This window comes from Ahaetulla prasina, chromosome 5 (assembly GCF_028640845.1).
Source record: "Ahaetulla prasina isolate Xishuangbanna chromosome 5, ASM2864084v1, whole genome shotgun sequence".
NCBI classification, from domain to species: domain Eukaryota; kingdom Metazoa; phylum Chordata; class Lepidosauria; order Squamata; family Colubridae; genus Ahaetulla; species Ahaetulla prasina.
Genome location: NC_080543.1, coordinates 59,909,494 through 59,933,559, shown reverse-complemented (window position 1 = coordinate 59,933,559; position 24,066 = coordinate 59,909,494). Strand labels below are relative to the sequence as shown.

Here is a 24,066-nt window from a genome sequence, read left to right as displayed (position 1 = left end):
ACCCACTGTAGATGGTCCAGTTGCAGCTCTGGCATCTTCCTCATCCATTCTGGGCCAGCCTGAAGAGAACCTTCGTCCAGAGGATAGACGGGCGGAGCAAGTCCTGCAGAGAGCTCATCTAGGTGCAGCTTGGGCAATCCAGTCGGCTTCTTCAGCATCTTTCTTTAATAGGTCCACCTTGTTGTGGCTCAGACAATTACAGGATAAACTTCCAGCAGAGGATACTCGTATCCACCAGGACCTGAATAAGATAATTGCAGCTGTTCAATTTTCGGCGGATGCCATTTTACATGCCATACGTTTTGTTTCCAAATCCATGGCTTCAGCTTTGACGGCTCGACGCTTACTCTGGCTTAGACATTGGCAGGCGGATGCCCGCCACAAATGGAGGCTGGCATCGGCTCCCTTCGCAGGGGAGCTACTTTTTGGTGCTGCGTTGGACCCTCTATTGGTCGAGACTAAAGACAAAAGAAAGATATTACCTTCAGTCTATCGCAGAGGGGAAGCCAGATTTACTCCCTTTTCTCGTCAATCTTCCTTTCTTTTTTTTTTGTTTGTTCAAAAAAGTTTTATTTTGACATTCTTATCCAATAACATATCCAATAGCATATTTAATGTACCATCATATACAATTAATCGGATCTGCCCGGTCACCACCCCTTTCCTTTTCCTTTTACTCTCCTTCTCTACCTTCTTCTACTTTCCATAACCATCCTCCCCCTCTCTTATCTACATCCTCTCCTCTTTCTTCCCTCTTCCTTCCTTTCCTCCTCCTCTTCCCTCTTCCTTCCTTTCCTCCTCCTCTTCTCTTTCCTCCTTCTCTCTTCTACTTCCTTCTTCTACTTTCCATAACCATCCTCCCCTCTCTTATCTACATCCTCTCCTCTTCCCTCTTCCTTCCTTTCCTCCTCCTCCTCCTCCTCCTCCTCCTCCTCTTCCCTCTTCCTTCCTTTCCTCCTCCTCCTCTTCTCTTTCCTCCTTCTCTCTTCTACTTCCTTCTTTCCCATCATTCTAAAGTAGTAGCCAGGGAGGTCCGATCTTACATTAATTATACATCTTCAATCATCTTTGTACATTAACTATCAATCCATTTTCTGCCCCTCCCTCCCTTCCCCTTCCTCCCCCCACCCCCCAGGACTTCCGAGAACCGAATACAGGGTATAAAACTAACAACAAAAATTAAAATCTAGCACAAATCATAATCCATAGTCATTCCTTAAAACCTCCACTCCCCTTCCAAAGACAAAGAAGATACTTTTCTTCCAATCCATTATATATCAGACCATTCCACTCCTAGAGTTCTCAGAAGTTTCCGATTGAGTTAGTGTTTATTCTTGAATAAAGTACATAGTTTTTAATATCCAACCTTCATCAATCAATATCAAAACAACGTTCCATCTTCCAATATTCACCAAGGGTTCTTCTAAAATGTCTTTCTTCCCTAAGCAGTCTCTCAAAAATAGTTCATATTTCCAACTTAGTTTCTTTAATTTTTCTGTCCAACCTTCAAGGGTAAGCAATAGTCCATCTTTTCACATCTTTAACATTTATATATACGACAAATAATATTACAAATATCCAAAGTATCAATTGTAGTAGTTAAAATCTTCACTTTACCTTACTTATATCAAATAACATTATTAAAATTACACCTATAACTTATCCAAAATATATCTATTATAACAATTACATTCTAATTAACATTACATCCATCTCTTAAATATAATATTTAATCCAAATTCCTAAATTTTACTATCTATCCTCCAAAATTAAACAATATTCCATCTTCCTATTCCTTTATACCTTAAATATATCAAATAGTACCCCTAAAATTACACATTTATATCCACAATAAATCATTTACAAAAATTAACCATAATCATATATATTAAAGTTAAACATTCTCCCTCCCCTTCTTCTGTCTTACACATTTTCAACCATCTATTCACCATTCAACTTAACATCTGTTAACAAAGGATTCCCAATCTTTAATACATTAGTATAAAAATCTCGTGCTTTACAAATTGTGTTGAGAAAATACTTTTCTTCCTTTATAATTCAGTGTTAAACCAGCTGGAACCTCCCATCTAAAATATATCTGATGTTTCTTAAGCTCATCCACCAGAAAGGCAAATTCTTTTCTCTTTCTTAACATTTTAGGAGGAATTTCCTTCATCATTATTATATCTTGTCCTAATATTTGAAATTTATTTTTATAAAATGCTCACAAAATTCCATACCTAATCCTCTTATTTGTAAAATAAATAACCACATCTCTCGGTAAGCACTTCTGCCTTGCCCACCAAGAATTAACACGATAAATTTTTTCAATATTAACTTCAAAATCTTCTGATTCCACTCCCTCTATCTGAGCAAAGGCCTGAATAAAATCTCTTTCAATTTTTCTTCCTTACACTCTCTTATTCCTCTCACCCTTATAGCATATTCCATTAATTTATATTGTAATATAACCCTTTCTTCCTCTGCCTTATCAGCCTTAACCTGAATATCATCTATTTTATTTTCTAAATTCAAATTAATTTGAACTTCATCTATTTTCCTTTGCAAATCTGAATTAATTTGGTTAAATTCATTCAGTCTTTCTTCTGTCTGTGTACTAGATAACAATAATGGGGTAATTGATTCCTTTAATTTTTTCATCTCCCTACTCTGCTCTTCCACCAAATCTTTAAAATCCAGTATTTCTTTCTCCATTTCATTAAATTTTTGATCTATTTCTGAAAGATGAGCCCATAAGCTCCTGTAAAAAATTCCTTAGACTTTCTTTAATATCCTCTCTCAATTTCCGTACCTGAAGTGAAGAAATTTCCAATATTTTAGAAGTGGTTAAATCTCTTTGCTTAAAAGCCATTTTTAAACTAAGTAATATCAAAAAGAAGAAAAAAGAAAGGGGGGGAATAAAAAGAAAAAAAAACCCAATAAATTTTTCTTCTTAAACACTGTAAGAAAAAGATAATAAAAAAAAAGAATAGATTTTTTAAAAAAAGAATTCCATTTAAAAAAAAAATCTTGTTATTTTCTTCTTAAAGGTTCCACGCCAGCAATTGTAATCAGCATTTCCTTAGCTTTCACTTTCAAAACACAAAACGCCATCTTTCTTCATCTCCACTCTTAAATAAAAATAACTTCTCTGTCAGGGAGTTAAAATCATCTTACAAACAAATGCCAGCCCTCCTGCTTTCGGCTCTTTCCGTGTTGACAATTTATCAATAATCCTCTTCAGTCACGGAGATGGACGCTGCGTTTTGCTCTGCTTTTGCAGAGGCGTTCTGGATTCTGGAGCTTTTTTTGAGCTATAGAAGGAGCGTTCCCATCAAACCACCAGAAATCATTCTGGGGCTTTTCTTGGGGGCTCAACTTCAGCTCAAATGCTCATCATCCCCCTCCTTGCCCGAGGGTAGAGATTTACGAGCTGTTGACAGCAGATTAACGCTGTCTAAACAGCTCTCACAGAATCACAAAGAACGGGCGGACTGAGATTGCCCGCCATTTAGCGCAGTGGAGCCACCCGGAACGTCAATCTTCCTTTCGAGGTTCTGAATGGGGGGCTGGTTCTTCCAAGTTCCAGGGGTCCTGGGCTCCTAGACAAAGAGGAGGTCATGATAGAGTTTCACGGGGTAGGCCCTTCCAAGCGGCCCTTTCGTGGAGGAGGAAGTCGTCCATTCCGGCGTCATCGATAGGTGCATTGCTAGTCCTCCGATAGGGGGCAGGTTAGCCCATTTTGCGGATCAATGGGCGTTCACTACTTCTGATAATTGGGTTAAGAATACAATTCGATTTGGTTTGTCTCTGGAATTTGTTTCCTTTCCAAAAGATTTTTTCATTCGCTGTCCGGTATCTAGGAACAGGGATAAACGGGTCCATATGGCGGCAGCAGTTAAGCATTTAATGGAGATTAGGGCTATTCAACCAGTTCCCGTAAGGCAAAGGGGACATGGGTTTTATTCTCTTTTGTTCCTAGTTCCCAAATCTTCGGGGGGCTGGAGGCCCATTTTAGACCTCAAGAGACTAAATCGTTTTATTGTTTATCATAAGTTTAAAATGCACTCTTCGCTCGATTCTAGATGGCGCTCGAAGCGCGACTTCCTCACTTCCATAGACCTCACTGAAGCTTATCTTCATATCCCTATTTTCCCGGATCATAGGAAGTTTCTCCGGTTTTGTTATAAGGGGGTTCACTATCAATATAGGGCACTGCCCTTTGGGTTGTCTTCTGCCCCGAGGGTTTTCACCAAGATCTTGGCTGCTATGGCAGCTCATCTTAGGTCCATACCTATTCGACTTTATTGTTATTTGGATGATATTTTAATTTTATCATCGTCAGAGTCAATGGCCAGAAGGGATTTACAGATTGTAGTTCAGACTCTTTCTTTACATGGCTTCTCTATTAATATAGAGAAAAGTCATTTGACCCCCTCAACCTGTTTACTTCACTTAGGAGCAAATATTGATTCCATATTAGGTAGAGTCTCTTTATCTCAGGAGAGACAGAGTAGTTTAAGATCTTTAGCTGGTTCTTTAATAAAGGAAAGCAGAGTTTCCTTGCTGTCATTATCCCAACTCCTGGGAAAGATGATTTCAACCATTTCCATCGTTCCATGGGCGAGATTTCATACTAGAGACCTCCAGTGGTTCCTGTTGCCATTCCAAAGAGCGGGCACAGGCAATTCCACTTCCAAAGTCCTACTGCCCAAGGAGGTTCGCAAGTCCTTCTTCTGGTGGTTGTCATCAGCGATTTCCAGCGATCTCCTTTGCACGAGCCTCATCGTTTGGTGGTAACTACGGATGCCAGTCTTTTCGGTTGGGGTGCACACCTCAAATCGCTGCTGGCTCAAGGGAGCTGGTCCATCACTGAACGCCGTTTTCCTATCAACCGGCTAGAGCTACGGGCTATTTATCTAGCTCTTTGTTTTTTCCAGAACCATCTATCAGGTAAGCATGTCCTGGTGCTCATGGACAATATCACAGCCAAGGCTCATGTCAACCGACAAGGGGGCACCAGATCCAAGTCCTTGATGAAGGAAGCAAGGACCCTATTCCTGTGGGAAGAACGGAATCTTCTGTCCTTGACTGCAGAACACATCTCAGGGGTGTCCAATATTCAGGCAGACTGGCTCAGTCGTCAAGTCATCAACCAGGCGGAGTGGCGTCTGCATCCAGATCTGTTCAACGACCTCTCACGTCGATTTGGCACTCCAGTGGTGGACATGTTTGCAACACGGCAGAACACACAGCTTCCTCGTTTCTTTGCCAGATTTCCAGATCATCTAGCAGAGGGAGTCGATGCTCTTCGCAGTCCATGGCCAGAGGGGTTACTCTACGCGTTCCCGCCTCTCTCAATCATCCCGAGTGGTCCGTCGGATTCTGGAGGAACAGGCAGAGGTCATCTTAATCGCCTCACTGGCCTCGGAGGTCTTGGTTCGCAGATCTCAAGTCGCTGTCAGTGGCTCCCCTGGAGGATTCCTCCCAGCAGAGTGTCGTTATCTCAAGGGGCTCTGGTTCATCCAGATCCTCTATGGCTCCAGTTGACCGCCTGGCGCTTGAGCGGGCGCCATGAGAAGAGACAATATGTCTGCCAGGCTTATCCGGACTATGTTAGCGTCCGGAGGCCTTCCACTGAGCGCATTTACTCAGCCTCTTGGCGGGCTTTTTGTTCCTGGTGTCAAAGGCGGGGTTTCTCCACTCCGGGTTTCCATTTTGCATATATTGGAATTTTGCAGGAAGGGTTAGACAAGGGTTAGCTCCCAACACACTTCGTAGACAGGTAGCAGCTATTTCCACGGTTTTATCCTGTGATCCACTGACTTCCTTGTCTCAACATCCTTCTATCAGGAGGTTTTCAAAGGGCCAAAATTTATGTCCTCCGTGGTCCACAGATATCCCACTTGGGATCTTTCGCTGGTCCTAAATTCCCTAACAGGGCCTCCTTATGAGCCATTGAGGTCTACCTCTCTGAGGCTATTAACTTGTAAGGTTGCCTTTTGGTGGCTATCACCTCTGCCAGAAGGATTTCAGAATTAGCTGCCCTCTGTCCGCAGTGATCTTTGTGTTTTCCATCCGGATTGAGTAGTGCTCCGTTTGGATCCTTCATTCATTCCTAAAGTAAATTCAGTTTTCCATCGCATGCAGGAACTTAATTTGCCTAATTTTGCCCTCACCCAGTCCACGGGTTAGAGCGCTGGCATACTTTAGATGTTCAAGAGCTTTGAGAATTTACATTAAGAGAACAGCAGAGTTAAGGAGAACAGAGTCCTTGTTTGTGTCTTTCCTTCCTGTTTCTTTAGGGCGAAAGTGACATCGTCCACTATAGGCAGATGGATTAGGCATACGATAGCTAAGGCTTACGAGATGAGATCCTGCCTAGGCCCCGCTTTAACAGCACATTCCACTGCAGTGCAGCTACCTCAGCGGCCTGGTCTACTCAGGCATCCTTGCCAGAGATATGCAGGGCAGCCACCTGGTCGCCGCCTCCGCTTATTAGACACTACAGAGTGGACAAGTATGCTTCGGCTGAAGCTGCCTTTGGCCTGCAGCAGGTACTTGTATCTGAGGTTGAATCTGTCCAGACCGATCCCTCCCGTAGTTAGGGACACTAGGCTTTGGTATGTCCCACTCTGACTGCTGTCTCCAACATAACCGGGAAGGCGTTGGTACTTACCTGAGACGCACCTTCTAGTTCAGTGGAGACAGCAGTCAGTCCCTCCCTATTTCGGTCTGGATCCTCTTTTGTTTGTTTGTTTTGGATAATAAAATTTGTTTCTCTATTTTCCACGACGCATTGAGTCTGGTTTTTCTCGCCTTCATCAAAATCTGGGGTTCCCAGCAGCAAGGGGCGGGACTTTCAGCTTCAACAGACTCAGTTATCCAATCTGAACAGAGGAGCTCCACCCATTCTGACTGCTGTCTCCACTGAACTAGAAGGTGCGTCTCAGGTAAGTACCAACGTCCCTTCTAAGTTATATTTAGAAAATATTCCTGACCTTATTTGTCCATTTTTGTGAAAGCTACATTACTATTTTAGATGTTTCTTGAGCAGTTTTAAACATTAAACTGAATGGATTTGATAGTTAACATTATTTTAAATCCATCTATTTGTTCGGAAATGGGACCAAATTAATCCTGACAGCATTGCTAAAACAATTCATAACCTAACCTTTGTGTTTTTCATAGTTAGATAATTGCACATTTCAGATAATCTTTAAGCACAAGGAAAATGTGAATTGTTATCTGATACTCTAATCTTTCAGTTAATGTCTTTTTGCAATGACAATAACTCTTATAATAGGAATACCTTTGCAAATTTTAAGAAAATAGTTAAGAGTCTTTTTTTGGGGGGGGGGATTGAAAACATACTACAGAAGTATGTCTTCTTACAGATGAGAGAATGAACAGTCTTGCCCTTTTCTATGATATATTCCTGCTGCACACGATTTTCAGAAAACAATGAATTGTGTCTCTTGAATTTTTACTTCGACAGCACAGAATAAAGAGCACATACAAGTGGATAATATAGCACAGAAAACCCATCTCACAGTTGCTTGGGACAGGAGCCTAGCAACAGAGAAGTAGGGGTGTGTGTGTATGTGTGTGTGTATAGATAGATAGATAGATAGATAGATAGATAGATAGATAGATAGATAGATAGATAGATAGATAGAAGGACAAACAGACACACAGACATCTCTTCTACAGCAAACATCACAAAATTATATGTGACAAAAAATCTCTTAGTCAACTCCTCTACTCAGTAATAATAAAAACTCCATATGATTCGCAGCCGACACCTGCACTTCATTGTTTTCTCCTTTACTCCAAACATTATCTTTTCCAACATTAGGGGAGGCATGTAGATCAGAAATAAATGATATCTTTTTAGCTGATGAAAGACTTGAATCAAAGATATTTGGCATTCATTATTGATGCTCCCTGTGTTATTAAAAAAAGTTGGAAGAAAAATGCTTATTATGCTTTCAGAAATGCTACTCATTCTACTTCCATTTATGCTTCAACCTAAGGGACACTTGATTATTTTTGTTAATCGAGGAAGCTTCCTTTTGATTTAATAGTAAGTTCTGTCTTGTATAAATGAATGGAAATGTACAATTTTGTGAAGTTTTTTAATTGGCCTTTTTGGTAGTCAGGAATAATTACATACTTAATAATGCTTATTAAGGATTTGATTATGAGATTGCTTTGGAGAAATGTGTTGTGGGAATGAAAATTTCAACAGCTAAGTTGAATTATGAACAGCAATTCGGGAAAGGTACAATTTTGTTTTTGTTCACTGTTGACATGCTATAATTCCACATTGTTTAGATCTAAAATACTAATGACTTAAATCCATTACATGTTCAATACATGGATAGTAATTCCATAGTTTAAAATAATACATCAGTGATAATTCCTTTTCAATTGCATCAGTATTCACAAACATATTTCTCAGTATGTAGAAATATGCCATCGGATGCCATATACTTTTTAATGTTTTTCATGACTATTATCTGTGATAGTAACTTTTACCAGCTGAGTTTGTACTAAAAGTACGTTTGCATGCTGAATTGTGTTATGCACTGAGTTTGTATGATCAATTTCAAAACATCAATTGCTATAGTGCAGAGTCACTAGATTTGTGTTTGAATTGAATCTACTTGAAAGCAGATATAGTATATTAAATTAACAATGTCAACTCTCTGCCAAATTTAAAGATTTGATATTGAAGCTTGCTGTTATATAAATTTCATATTTTTTCTACAAATGATGATGATATTATTCATTCAACTCTTGAATGATGCAACTCTTGGAGATTTTATGGGCCAGATCTCTTCACATCTTACGATCCTACTATGCATTAAAAATGTAGTGCCCAAGCATAAGCAGATCAGTGAATTGCTTATGGTTGCTTGCTATTATAATTGAGTTATAATATATCTTATTGAATAGATCTCTGTTTGCATAAGGAGAATTTTCCAGTCACCTTGCTCACTTGTTCACTTCTACAAGTCAAGTCCTATGGTTCTGTTCTTAGGAATGAATTATAATTGAAAACAACATTATGAAAATATGAATCTAAAGGAGAACTAGTGTTATTCTTTGTCTTTGAATTTCACATATGTGGGTCTTTCATTTAGGCAGATTTTGTTTGGAGTCTTATGAGCAGACTTTCAGTTGTACTGATGGAATTAGCATGCTTCTATCTTTTATAGCAGTGGTCCCCAACCTTTCAGTCTCCATAGACTGGCTGCAGCGGCAGCAGAAGGGGGGAGGGGATGGTTTCATGCATTCACCTGCTTGCGCAAATGGAACTATGTGCACTCACCACTGCTTGCATGACCCAGTTCCCAACAGGTCATGGCCCAGTACCAGCCTGTGGACCAGGGATTGGGGAGCCCTGGTTTAGAGCTTATGGAATTATTGATTGGACTCCTATCCTTCTAAAATATCCCATATTTTGCCTTTCACAACCACAGCAACAGCACCTTTGTTCTCTGTACCTAGGATATATCCTCCCTTTATTTATCTGTTTTATTTTGTTTTATTTTACTCTATTCTACTTGAGGTTTTTTAACCATAAAGAAAAATTTGGCTCTCTTCTGTATCAGCACTCTGACCTTAGATTTATTTGTGAAATAAGTACTGTACAATTAACCTTCTTCTCAGATGGACCCACACTTTTCATTACATTACATTACATATTTTTGTTCATGTTGTCTAACTTGAAATCTAGAAACTCCTTATTGTTATTTTTCACATTTTTTTAGGTTAGAGTCTTAAAGGAGCAACTGCTTTCAAATCCTACCTCATTTGGCTATTTTCCAAAAATCTACCATCCTCCAGAAATTGCCTGAGTCTCTTCTTCATTGCATTTGAGTTCCTTGTCTAATTTTGAAGTACTCTTGTGTTACCCTTTCTGAATACTAGAAAGATTCTTTCAGCAGCTGTAGAAAAAGGCAGTCTGTGGTGGTAGTCTGTTTTCACATTCATCTTTAATGACAATTCCTCTGGTTCGGTGTCAATGAGATTCAAGACTTCAAAGTTGTTCTTGATGTCCTTCTTGAAATGGGTATATGGTCAAGGTCATACTGTGAAAACCCTGCTCCAGATAAAAAGCTAGCTTTCACCAATGCATATGAAACTATGATAAAGAAGATTTGGTTCCTTAAGCATTATTGAAGCTTCTTAAGAAGCCATCAGGAATTCACACAACACACTCTTTTCTTCTTGATCCTTCTAGCGGCCCTGGTTTTGCTGTAACCATTTCTCAGTTTTGCTGTAACCATTTTAAGAATTTAGGAATGTCAGTTACTTTCTTTTCATGGATGGTACCGAAAAATGGTAGGAATTCTATAAATTCAATACAATTCTACATAAAGATGTGAATTCCAGTAATAGATAAGTAGATATTTCTTTCATAGTGCCTTCCAGCTAATTCTTGCTTTAGTAAAATAGTAAATATAATAAATAACAAAATGAATGAACTTACTTATGAAAGTACAATGAATTGCAAGGAGAGGAGGATACATTTATATACTACTACACTGGGTATTTTAAATTCAGTTGTTGAAATACAGGTGAAACTCAAAAAATTAGAATATCGTGCAAAAGTTCATTTATTTCAGTAATGCAACTTAAAAGATGAAACTAATATATGAGATAGATTTATTACATGCAAAGCGAGATTGTTCACACCTTGATTTGTTATAATTTTGATGATTATGGTTGACAGCTCATGAAAACCCCAAATTCACAATCTCAGAAAATTAGAATATTACATGAAATCAATAAAACAAGGATTGTACATAGAACAATATCGGACCTCTGAAAAGTATAAGCATGCATATGTACTCAGTACTTGGTTTGGGCCCCTTTTGCATCAATTACTCCCTCAATGCGGCATGGTATGGATGCTATCAGCCTGTGGCACTGATGAGGTGTGACCAGGATGCTTCAGTAGCGACCTTCAGCTCTTCTGCATTGTTCGGTCTCATGCCTCTCATCTTTCTCTTGGCAATGCCCCATAGATTCAGGTCAGGTGAGTTTGCTGGCCAATCAAGCACAATAATCCCATGGGCATTGAACCAGTTTTTGGTACTTTTGGCAGTGTGGGCAGGTGCCAAGCCTTGCTGGAAAACGAAGTCAGCATCCCCATAAAGGTCGTCTACGGAAGGAAGCATGAGTGCTCCAAAATCTCCTGGTAGACGGCTTCGTTGACCCTGGACTTAATGAAGCACCGTGGACCAACACCAGCAGATGATATGGCTCCCCAAATCAACACAGACTGTAGATACTTCACACTGGACGTCAAGCATCTTGCAGTGTATTCCTCTCCATTCTTCCTCCAGACTCTGGGTCCTTGGTTTCCAAATGAAATGCAAAAGTTGCTCTCATCAGAAAAGTGGACTTTGGACCACTGAGCAACAGACCAGTTCTTTTTTTCTTTAGCCCAGGTAAGATGCTTCTGATGTTGTTTGTTGTTCAGGAACGGCTTGACAAGAGGAATACGATATTTGAAGCCCATGTCCAGGAGCCGTCTGTGTGTGGTGGCTCTTGATGCACTGGCTCCAGCCTCAGTCCACTCCTTGTGAAAGTCCCCAACACTTTTGAATGGCCTTTTCCTGACAATCCTCTCCAGGCTGCAGTCATCCCTGCTGCTTGTGCACCTTTTTCTTCCACACTTTCCCCTTCCACATGACTTTCTATTAATGTGCTTTGATAACGCACTTTGGGAACATCCAACTTCTTTTGCAATTACCTTTTGAGGCTTTCCCTCCTTATGGAGGGTGTCGGTTTTCTGCACAACTGTCAGGTCAACAGTTTTTCCCATGATTGTGATTCCTACTGAACCAGACTGGGAGACCATTTAAAGGCTCAGGAACCCTTTGCAGGTGTTATGGCTTAATTAACTGATTAGAGTGGGACACTTTGAGCCTAGAATATTGAACGTTTGCACAATATTTTAATTTTTTGAGTTTCATCTGTATATAGTAGTTGATGTTTATTTATGACTCAAGGTATCTTTAATTTGAACATTGAGAATTTTTTGTGAGCACTTCAGATCTGATTAGTAGATATGTTTAGTAGTCAACATAATGGGAATATTGAAAGTATATTTTGTTTTTCATTTAAGTGCCATTTTAATGTCTTCATTTACTTCAGGATTTTTTCCATGTGCTGTCACCTACATTTATTTTGGCAATAAGTTCATATATTGCACTAAACCCTAATGAATTTTGTTTAGTTTGGGCTTAATATGTTGGATAAACCCAATCACTGCAGTTTGTATATGATGTGTATTTTTGACAGGCTTTGGAATTCAGTAACCAAAAAAGTTTGATAGGGAATACAGGAACTCATATTGTTCTATGAGCAGGTTTTTTTTCCTTCCTTAAAATATGTAAACATTGCACTTTCAACAAGTAAAGATAAATGTTAATTGTTCGGACAGATGAAAACTAGAATATAATAATAAACAATTGATTTAATGGAATAGCCTATTCTTCAAAGAGATTTTTGGTTATAACAAATATTTTCTTAGCTATTCCTTATACTTGTTATTCAATAGAGCAAACTAATAGTTCTGTTTTCAAAGTAGTAGTTTGAATACCTTTATTTTTCCTGAATCTGGAATAGCCCAGCAAACTAAATAATTTTCACAGACTCACAATTGCTTTTAGGTCTGCATTTTTCTTATTCATATTATGCCATCAGTTTTCTCTTTTAAATTATGCAACTCTCATAATTACATGTTAGTTTCTATTTTGAACTATTCTTATGTTTATGTGAAACAAAATGAACTGATTTATTATAACCAGCTCTGATCTCAGCTGAAAACATTTCTCTTCCATTAAAGCCATGGCTCAGTGCATATAATATTTTTATGACTGACTGATTTTGATTATGAATAATTTGAATTATAATTGGACAATGCAGAAGGATAGTGAAAATATGTATATTACTGGTATATATACCACAATTTCTGATTTGTTTAAATTCATCTCATATGTTTCCTTCTTAAAGATGACCTGTCCCCCAACTATGCATTACTTATTTATTTATTTATTTATTTATTTATTTATTTATTTATTTATTTATTTATTTATTTATTTATTTATTCTAAATAAATATTAAATAATATATATAAGTATTAGCATGAATTGAATGCATAAAATGAATATAACTAAAGGGAACATTAGGACAGGGACGGTAGGCAAATTTTGGAGATTTTGGGATGAGACCACGGAGTCTGGTAGTGCATTCCAGGCATAATTGAGTCCATTTACTTTGGTGTTAATCATTGTTGTATTTCTTTTTACCTTTCTCAGCACTATAGATTTCTTGAGAGAGCTGGATCTTCATGTACAGTAATGTATTAAAAAATTAGTCTTTTGAGCCTGATCATTTGTGTCTGGATTGATTTGTTTTTATCATCTATTTGTTTCTTTTCTTTTCCAATAGCAAAATTCAAAACCCTAAGTATCATTTTATACTTCCTCTAAGTCCAACTTTCTCTTCCATACATCACAGGAAAACCATTGCTGAACAATTCTAGATATAGATGGATCTGAGTACCGTCTTGCTGAATGCTATCTAAGTGATAATTTGCAGCAAATTTCTTAATTGCTGGCTTCATTATTGTCAATAGTTGATCAAAGGCAAAAAGTTATCCATCATTTCAACTTCTTCATTATCACTTTTGAGGATAGTTGCTGTATTTATTAGTTGGCTTTTGTTAATATTTGACAGTGGCCTTATTTTCCATGGTACCTCCAGACTTTTATTACTACAAGTCTCTTCCTCTTTTTAAAACCATTATTTCAGTGTCTCTCAATATATATTGATATATAGGTGAAACAAATAGGATGAGAGTATATAAACTTGTCTCATTCCTATGACAATCTGGAATCATCTGTTTCATTATGTCCAATGCAGTGGCACCCTGTTCACTGTATAGGTTTTGTGTAAGAACATTGAGAAACTTGCTTTCTTCTGTTTTTCACATTCGTCCTTAATAAATTCTTTGATTTCATTCTATAGTTCCTCTGTTTCTTCATCAACGAGATTCAGGATCTCAAAACAATTGCTGATGTGGTCCTTGAAATTGATAGGTATATGCTGAAGATCATATTGTGGAAACTGGGTTGGCTTTCTTCTGCTTTAGCTTTAGCTTGATATGGAACTTGCATGTGTGAGATTTGTAATCCTCAGTCCACAGTCAGACCCCAACTATGGCTAATCTTAATCCTTTTCTTTTGCAGGAATGACTTGATCATAAATTTGGATAAATCTTATTTTATTATTTGGTTATATTCTCTCTCTGCTATGTGTTTCTGACTATAATCGTTTGTTCTTTCTTTTTCATGTCAATGTTCATGTAGTAAACAGTGTGATCTGAAAGTGTCTAATTCTAGTCCATTTTAGTTAACTGGTGCCTAAAATATCAATGTTTAGTAGATCAGACTCATCTTTCTCCATTATGAATTTTCCCATGTTCAGGCTTCTTACGTTCTATGTTCCCATTGCAATTCTGTGTTTGTAACTTCAGATTTTCTTTCTTCACATACTGTAGTAACTTGAGAAACTAGACATCCTAAAGTCTTTAATGTAGCCACATCATAAAACTATTAGTATTTTTAAATATTGTCACTCTTCCTCTGTGGCATGAGGGACATCCAAGCTGAACAGCCTATCATTTGGCACTGTATTGTCAGTCACTTTATTTTGTGTATCGGTATGGTTTTCCAGGTAAAATACAAGAGTGGTTTATGTCTGCCTTGTCCCATACATTATAATTACATGATACCTTTTGCTGTTGTTACTAAGGCAATCACCCACTTCCAGCATCTTTCTACGTCATTGCTGCACAATATAGGTGCCAGTTTGCTTTAGATCATGGGTGTTAAACTCTATTTATATATATCGTGATGTTTTTTGCCTTTGCAGAGCCAGGATGGGCGTGGCCTGTGCATGGTGCATCTGGCCCACAGGCCACCAGTTTGACACTCCTGCTTTAGATGAGACAAATCTCTTGCCTTGGGTGATGCTGCTGGGATACACTCTTGACTCTTCTGTCATCTCTTCCAGGAATACTCCCTACCACCTCCATAATTTGGGACTATAACAAGTCTTGGGGAGGAGGGGACCAGAAACTGCAACTGCAAAAATCTATTTGACCAAAAACAATAATTAAAACTAGTGGTCCGTTTTCCAAGCCATCTTTGGAGTGGAAGCATAGAGTAGATAATGTGTGAACCAGTGTTACCTCTGTACTAAATCAATCCACCCTTCTGCTGTTTCAGAGAGAGGAAACATGGTTTTGGAAGGAAAAAATATGTGTCAGGGAGAGAATAATTATCTTCCAATCATTTGTTGTTCAGTTTGTAACTACTCTTCATTTCAGCCCCACTCATGAGACCATGGGGGAGTAAAAGAGACACAAAAAAATGTTGCTTAGCCATATGTATTCTATTCCAAGCCTTATTCCTGTACTGATTATTATTATCTTATTTCAAGAAGGTTTTTACTTTTTGACCTAAGGATTGTGCAAAACAATGGGAAGAAGTGTTTCACAAAACATCTTTTTTTTGGTGAAATATTAAAGCAGCTGTATCTACCAGAGGTCCTGCACAGCTGTTTTAAAAGCTATTTCTGGTTATCTATGTATATATATTCACACTTATCTATTTTATTGACAGTCACAGTAGAAATGTTGCCATTTGTTTTGTAAAGTATGTATTTCAAATGCTTTGCACAGCTCTAGTTTTCCCATCACTGTATCATGATCTGGTACTTTTCTCTACATGTTGAATGTGAATGTCTAGGCTTGAAAATCAAATCACATACAATATTATGTTTGGTCTTTCTATATGATTTCACTTTCTGCATGGGCAGTCTGTTTGAAGTTAGGACAATGCTGAAACAGGAGATTTATGAGCAGTCCTCAAAATTCCAGTATCACAGCACTCTTGTGGTCATGTGATTGTGATCTGAGCATTTAGTAGCCAACTTGCATTTATGATGGCTGCAGTGGCCCAAGGTCACATGATCACTTTTGGCAACCTTCCGTTTGGCTTCCACAAGCAAAGTTAATGGGGAAGCCAACAGGAATTTGAGGGAAAGGGAAGGGGAGGGAATTTTCTGATGTTCCCTACCAGCTTGCCACAAGGAAATCCAATGTGGAACCTGACAGGAAATCAGAAGTCATTGCTGTTCTCATTTCTTTTTTTTTGGATTACCTATAGTCATTCTGTTTTCTCGTTTAGGTATAGAAATAATTTTGAAATGATAATCCAACAGGGCTTGGCTTATCTAGTCGAGCCTAAAATTTTCTTGCACCCAGCAAGCCCAGAATTCAGCAGCTACTGTATGTTATTCCAGGACTTTCCAATGTAATATCTCTAGTTTGAAAATTGCATCTCTCGTTCGAAAGCTGGTTTCCAGGTACAATTCAAGGTGCTAATTGTCTCTTTTAAAGCCTTTCATGATTCAGGATTTGGATAACTTCAGCACAACCTTGTCCCAATCATTTCTTCCTTTGTGATCACATAGAAGGGGCTCTCTTCCAGTCTGTTCATATTGGGAGTTGCCAATTTCATGAGCATGGGCCTTTTCATTGCTGCCTACATTCTTTGGAACAGCATGCCCACCCCACTACCTCCCCCCCCCCCGCCTGCCAAACCAAGCACCTTTTCCAACAGAACGTAGAGGAAGAGCTGTTGCAAACTTCTCCATTTTATAATGTGAGCATTAATTAAAATTATTTGATTTATCTCTGTTGCTGTTTTGTTGTTTATCCCTTTTTTGTTATGTATATATTTTGAATTTCTGACCTTACTTATAAAAGAGGGCATCTAAGCATTTCAGTGTTGTGTTTTTTGAAGAGGCATAGAAGTTCAATAAATAATTTTATAAATTCAGTTGATCATTGGAGACTTTTTTTGAGTTCCATCTACTTTTCCATATTCAGAAGGAAGCCTCAGGCTTTCTTGGGGTTTGCCTCCAAGCTGTATATATAGCTGTTCTAATGCATGCAAGCAAACTCCTATTCCCTTGTGCTTTTTAATAGCTTACTAACAGCTTTTTTAATTTAAACGATCTACTATTAATTTGACAGTTGATTTATGAACTCTTTAGAATAGTTCTGTAGTTCAATCATTTTATTTTGATTGACTTAAAAAACCTTCTATGCGTCTTTAGCTCAATACATTAAAAGCATAGCAGACACAAACTATGGGAAATAGGGAATAGAACATAAGCAAGTCTGAAATTATCAGCAGGAAGCCCTCTTACATTTTATATTTAAAATTAACACTTGAGAAAATTAAACTTTCTTTGTATTCTGTTCAAGTAGCACAGCCTTTGATACCTTCCTACACTGAAAAAGTTTATATATGTATAGAAGGGGGGCGGAGACAGAAACCATCCATAAGGATGAGAAAGGAATTATTATATCAAGGATGGTGCTCTAACCACTATGCTATCGAGCTACTCATGATGCATGGCAGGATTCACTCAATGGCACAACCAAGCAGCTGGCACTGTGTATAGAAATATCTATACATAACATATCTAGACCTCCTAAATCTAAATGACAGATCCCACAGAAGGTTGTGGAAAACAAAAGGGCTAAGATCCTGTGAGATTTCCATGACTAAATAGACAGACAGATACCAGCCAATCAACTAGTCATTGTGGTAGTAGTGAAAGTCCAAAACACAGTGGTGTGATACCTATCTATCTATCTATCTATCTATCTATCCATTCATCCATCCATCCATCCATCCATCCATCCATCCATCCAGTCATGCCAAGTTATAGCAACCTTACAAAGAAAGACTATGAGGAACTGGAGAAGTAACAGGGCCTGAAGGAGGAATAGAAGAGAATGTGGAAAGTAAAGGCCAAAGTGCTCCCAGTGGTGATAGGAGCATTCAGGTCTGTGACTTTAAGTTGGGAGAGTGGCTCCAACAGATCACAGGAACAATGTCAGAGCTCTCTATCCAAAAAAGTGCAGTCCTATGAACCACTAAGATACTGTGCAGAACCCTGAAACTCACAGGCCTCTGATAGGGGACCTGAGATTGAGGAAGACATAGTCCACCTATAAGGGTGAGAAGGGGAGATACTGTATATACTCTCTCTGTGTGTGTGTTGCTTAACATGAATATGAACATATAGTGTTATGTATAAAATAAATAAATACATTGGTATGTAGATATATACTAATATATATATATTAGCCTTTTAAAGAAGTTTGGTAAAGAACTAAACTAAATTTAAATCATGCAAAAGGAGAATTACAACTATACATCCAAAAAGAGAATAAAATTGAAAAGGTTAAAAGGTAATAAACATTAAGGAATTAATAGTACAACTAGTTAATTTTTAAAAAACTTTGCTTAAGCAAAGTTATAAAAGTTTTACCCAAAAATGAAAGAGAAGATGTTTATTTCTGGCTTAAACTGGAAATTTAAAATGTGCAACCAATCTTGCTGCCCCAAGGCAAGAACTGCAGTTTGCAAGTGTTCGACATGAAGTGGTAGAGAAAAATTATCTAGTCTTTCCAAACTTGCAGTCATTGGGATGTGTTGGGACTGTAGCTTCTGGGAATTCTTGTAGTTGCTGTTGCAACAGCTGGAGGCCCTCCGGCAGAGAGCTGCTCCATTAGGCTTACCACATATGGGCTCACAAAATGTTGTGTATACAAGTTTACTGGCCCACATGGTTACAGTACTCAAAATGAGGGATCAAGTACAGTTTTCTACAGATGCAGGCTTCTTTTCCTCAAAATGCCAGCCTTAAGGGTCCTTGATAATTATGCATTATGGAAGAAAGTCAGTTGACACTGACTAAATTCACAATGATGGTTGTTGCCTATGCAACATACAGAATGGAGAGAAATAAAAACAAGACAGAGGAAACAATTGACTTTGGCTAAGTGGGCTAAAGTAAACTAAAGCAGGGGTCTCCAACGTTGGCCACTTTAAGATTTGTGGACTTCAACTCCCAGAGTTGAAGTCCAGCAAAGTTCAGCAAAGTTCAGCAAAGCTGGCTGAGGAACTCTGGGAGTTGAAGTCCACAAGTCTTAAAGTTGACAAGGTTGGAGACCCCTGCCTCAGAGCATTATGAACAACCAGGTCTTTAATGATGTCTAAAATATCAAGAATAGGGAAACTGCTCTCATTCCTAAATTCCACAAGAAAGAACCCCAGCAAAGAATGCTTATCTTCAAGCTCTCTCCAGTGCATGGGAGTGAAGGGGGGGGGGGTTTCACGTGATGAAGCATGTTGGCATGCATTACCTAAATGTGGTCATTTAAAAAAGTCATTCTTTCAGAATGGGAGGGAGCTCTGTACATTTTGAATGTTTAATGGATATTGTAAATAGGAAGGAAGATGAATAGTTATTGGCCGGAAAGAAAAGAGTGTGAGTTGTAGATGTTGCAGCATAAAACTACATGAATAAGTGATAAGGATAAGGAAAAGCATGGGTGGAAGTTCTGGAACAAATGTAGTTTAGTTCTGGCAGAGAATGGTGACAGAGTTTACCCTCTGTCCAGAGTACTGAACTGTTACTAAGTATATCAAGAAGAGGTTTTTGAGTAGTTTTGCCAAGATTATTAATAATCCAAATGGTGAAGCATAAGTAAGTTAAAAAATTTGATAAATTTTGGCAGAAATGCATAGGTAAAAATTATACTCTTAGATTTTTTTTAAAAATAAAATTTTAATTATACTTTTTATACTATTTTAATAAAACTGCTGAAATAGAAATAAAATTTGCTTTATCCAATAAAGATGCTACTGTGTCTGTTTATCCTATACTTTGCTTCTCTGATTTGGAATTTTTAATCATTTCTGAGTTAATTAGATTAATTTATAATGTTTTGCCAAGGAATTTGAACAAGAAAATGCATAATCTTCTGTAATCTCTTTTACTAGATATCATGATTTATTTGTAATTTGCAATTCCCCCAAATAAATCTCTACTTTACTTCCATTGATTTTGTTGTACACTGCCTCAATTCCCTTTGTAAGGGAGATGGGTGGTTCTTATATATGATAAATAAATAAAAATAAATATAAAGTTTATAATATAAAGTTTAGGTACTAAAAAAGACAAGATGATCATAATGGTAATTTTTTGAATTTCTATTTCTATCTTGCAGTTTTTGGTGAAGATCTACATGCCAGCTTATATTTTGTCAATGCATCTTTGCAAGAGGTAGTGTTTGCTAGCACCACAGGGACATTGGTACCCTGTCCAGCAGCAGGAATCCCCCCTGTGACGCTCAGATGGTACCTAGCAACGGGCGAGGAGATCTACGATGTCCCAGGGATCCGCCACGTCCACCCTAATGGCACTCTCCAAATTTTCCCTTTCCCTCCTTCAAGCTTTAATAACTTAATCCATGATAACACTTACTATTGCACAGCTGAAAATCCTTCAGGGAAAATCAGAAGTCAGGATGTTCATATTAAGGCCGGTAAGTTTCTCAAATATTATTAAAAGTTTTTCAAAGGCCTGATTTACAGCATGACTTGAAATTAGTGACTTTCAGGTGTATTTGACTCTTACAACAACTAGATAGAATGTTTGGATGATTATAGGAGCTGAAGAAACTTCAGCACCAGAAACTTATAGTAGACAACATTACAGCCTAAAGAAATGGATCAATTCTTGTTCAAAAATATCTAAGAGAGATCACTCATATAGAAATTTGGGAATGGGGTCAGGAGTTGATCAGCAGTATTGTGGATTAAGTAGGAGAAGTTAGATGGGAGTTGAAGAACTGATTAAACAAAACAGGATACTTTCAGAAAAAAATGATATGAGTTTCAAAGAAGGATTTAGAAGATAGAGAGAAAAGTATCAAATAAGAACCTGAAAAGATTAGAATAACACTGAGAGAGCACACGTAGTCAGAAATTCATTATTTAATATGAAGCAGAACTGGGAGGGTGTTTTTGACCTTTTCCTGATGCATTGCCTCACTGTTAATTCTGTTCTATGCAAAGGAAGTAATACACATGTGCATGTGTTTAGGCCATCAGCACAGTGGGTGGACCTAGCAATAATCACGATGGGGATCTTAATAATAACTTTACTAAATAATTAGTTAAAGATAGTTCATATATTATCTAAGGAAGTAGCTATCATTACTACTAAAGTATTTTATATGCAAAATCTGGAAAGCTGGGGTACATGAATTAATTATTTAGTTTGGGTTCTGTGGTATCTTCTTTGAACCAACTATATCAGCTATACAATAGCAAGAAAGAAGTGAAGCAGCTATGCATCTAATATCTATTTTAACTGGTTTTAAGGCTTCAGTATATAATAATTATAGTGTTATCTACTGCATGGCATTCTTTAAATACTTTAAATTACTGAATAGGAACTTCATTTGATGGAATTTAAATCTATTTAATAGATAAGAGGATAGGAGAAAAAAATGAGCCGTAAAAATAACTGAGTTAATCTGAATTTTCAGAAATTAAGGAATTGCAACTCTATGATACTTCATTACTTTAGAATATTAATAGGGACTGCATTACTGAATCAAACAGATTAGTTGATGTGCAGCAGATATGTGGCAGATCAATTTTATTGTGGTCATAAAGGATGGGTGCGTTCATTAGGAAGAAGCATAAAAATATAATAGATAAAGTAAAAAGTTAAAAAAGTTATTAGTATAAAAAGGTATAAAGATATAAAAATGAGATTATAAAGGGAATGGCTTCTAAGAGCCATATAATGTATAAAAAGTAAATATATGAATCATGGTAGGTATAAAATATATAAAAAGTGAAAATCTAAACAAAAGGTCGGGAGATATGCAACATTGTTTTTAGCGCATGTATTTTCCATCTGCATTCTAAAATGGTACAGGATTACATATTTTCCTTCTGTTTATAGATGGAATAATAAGTCAGTTCTGTATTTATTTCCAGATCTAAATAATATTTAATAATCAAAAAGGAAACTAAATAAAACTGGTTAGCTTTATGTTGAAAGAATTCAGAGTCCCAATATGCCAGTAATATGTTTATACTGGGGTCTGTGGTTGACTTTCCACAATAATAATTATCATAGTTTCATTTTTGTTAACAGCTTTTTCTTTTGCTTCATCTGTTCTTACTCACTAAAACAAATCTATAGGGACAACTATGCTACAATCTGAAACCCATTTAACAGCCTTGCTTTAGTAATAAAATATGGGTAGTCTATATTGTTTTATAAGAATTCAGATGTCAATTTTTGTTAATCTTCATCATGAAGGTTGGGGATATGATGTTTGAACAGAGTAACATAATTTACTTAAACAAGCTGGAACTGTCTGTATGCGGGTATCTGACACCTTTCAAAGATAGTAAGGAACTGAGGTGTTCAACATAGATTCACCAGGATCACACAGTTTGCCTAATAAACAATAGGTTCTGCTTAATACTTTTCAGAGTTTGACCACCAATTCTCCATATCCATTTCAAATTTTTTTTTTGTTTACATTTATATCCCGCCCTTCTCCGAAGACTCAGGGCGGCTTACAGTGTGTAAGGCAATAGTCTCATTCTATTTGTATATTTACAAAGTCAACTTATTGACCCCCCAACAATCTGGGTCCTCATTTTACCTACCTTATAAAGGATGGAAGGCTGAGTCAACCTTGGGCCTGGTGGGACTAGAACCTGCAGTAATTGCAGGCAGCTGTGTTTTAATAACAGGCTATCTTACAGCCTGAGCCACACCGCGGCCCAGGTAATGTCAGTTCCTGACTAGCACCATTTTATTACTGTTTCTAGGCATTTAGTCAGGATTTTCCAGAACATCATAGAATTCTTCCTGTGAATTAAAAATAAAACTAAATCTAAGTGTCATCAACTAGGTATCGGGTCCAACCCACAAACTCTAAAAGATGTCTCTCATGGAGCAAAAAGCATAAAAATGAATAAAATGGACCCCTGAATAACTATGTGAGGAAAAAATTGAATATTTTATTGGTTAATTGGACACACCATTTTTCAATGTACTACTTTTAAGATAAAAAAACTGGCAAACTCTTTTTTTAAAACAACAGTACCTTCAATTTTACTGTGGTTCCATCTTAATTCATCTGTCAATTTTTCTTCACCTAACGTTATAAGGTCCATTAGAAGAGAACTATAATGGAATATGACTCCATTGTTAATTTTTTGACTTGGACAAATTTGCCTGGAAGGCTTTGGAAAAACAAAAGGATCTTACTTTGTTTCTTTTTCTTTTCAGTTATTTTCAGGTGGACACAATGTGTGTTTTGTTTGTGATTTCTTAGCTCAGATTATGCATCTTCTGTACTCTTTATCTATTTGTGTGACTCGGCTTCCTTCCCGTTCTCTGCTTTAGTTTTACGGGAACCATATACAGTCCGTGTGGAGGACCAGAAAGCCATGAGAGGCAATGTAGCGGTCTTCAAGTGCATTATCCCCTCCTCTGTGGAGGCCTACATCACTGTTGTCTCATGGGAGAAAGACACAGTCTCACTTGTCTCAGGTAGGAAAAGTCTTTTAGTTCAGCTTCTCCTTTTTCCTATATATCTTTCTTTTCAGTTGACTTTGCTTTCTACTCTAATTCATGCATGTCATTAAAGCATCCGTGCGTTCAGGTTTGGCATTCGATACTTGGTGAAGTGGCCAAGAGTTCCTGTGAGTTCTTTAAAATATATAATAGGTATGCTTCTACCATAGCATTTTATTTTATTTTTGCAAAAAAGGGTTGTGTTTTAAGAAACAGCTAAAATACAATTTTCTCCATTTTCTGATGCCAACCTTTTTATCACTTTTTTCCATTTTGTGATCAATGCCTATCTAAACAGTTATAGATGAGATGGAAACAGTCAACTGTTTCTGAAATGTTGCTTTGTCATAGTGCAGATGCAACTATTAAATACATTTCTTTGTTTGGTCTTTTTGATGTATGACAAGCAGCTCTTTTTTCGTATTTCTAAAGTGGGAAATATAGAAATGGCCTTTTGCTCATGATTAAAATGGTGATGCAGTTCTTTCCATTAGCTAT

General features: G+C 37.4%; 1 protein-coding gene across 1 annotated transcript in view; it reads left to right on the top strand.

The window, feature by feature from the left end:
* Positions 1–23,679, top strand: part of LOC131199928 (cell adhesion molecule DSCAM-like) — a 227,213-nt gene extending 203,534 nt beyond the window's left edge. Inside the window, exons 2-4 of the mRNA XM_058186220.1 lie at positions 20,183–20,500; positions 23,398–23,544; positions 23,642–23,679. Of these exons, the coding sequence (XP_058042203.1) occupies positions 20,183–20,500; positions 23,398–23,544; positions 23,642–23,679 (503 nt within the window). The remainder of the gene's footprint in view (positions 1–20,182; positions 20,501–23,397; positions 23,545–23,641) is intronic.
* Positions 23,680–24,066: the final 387 nt, after the last annotated feature.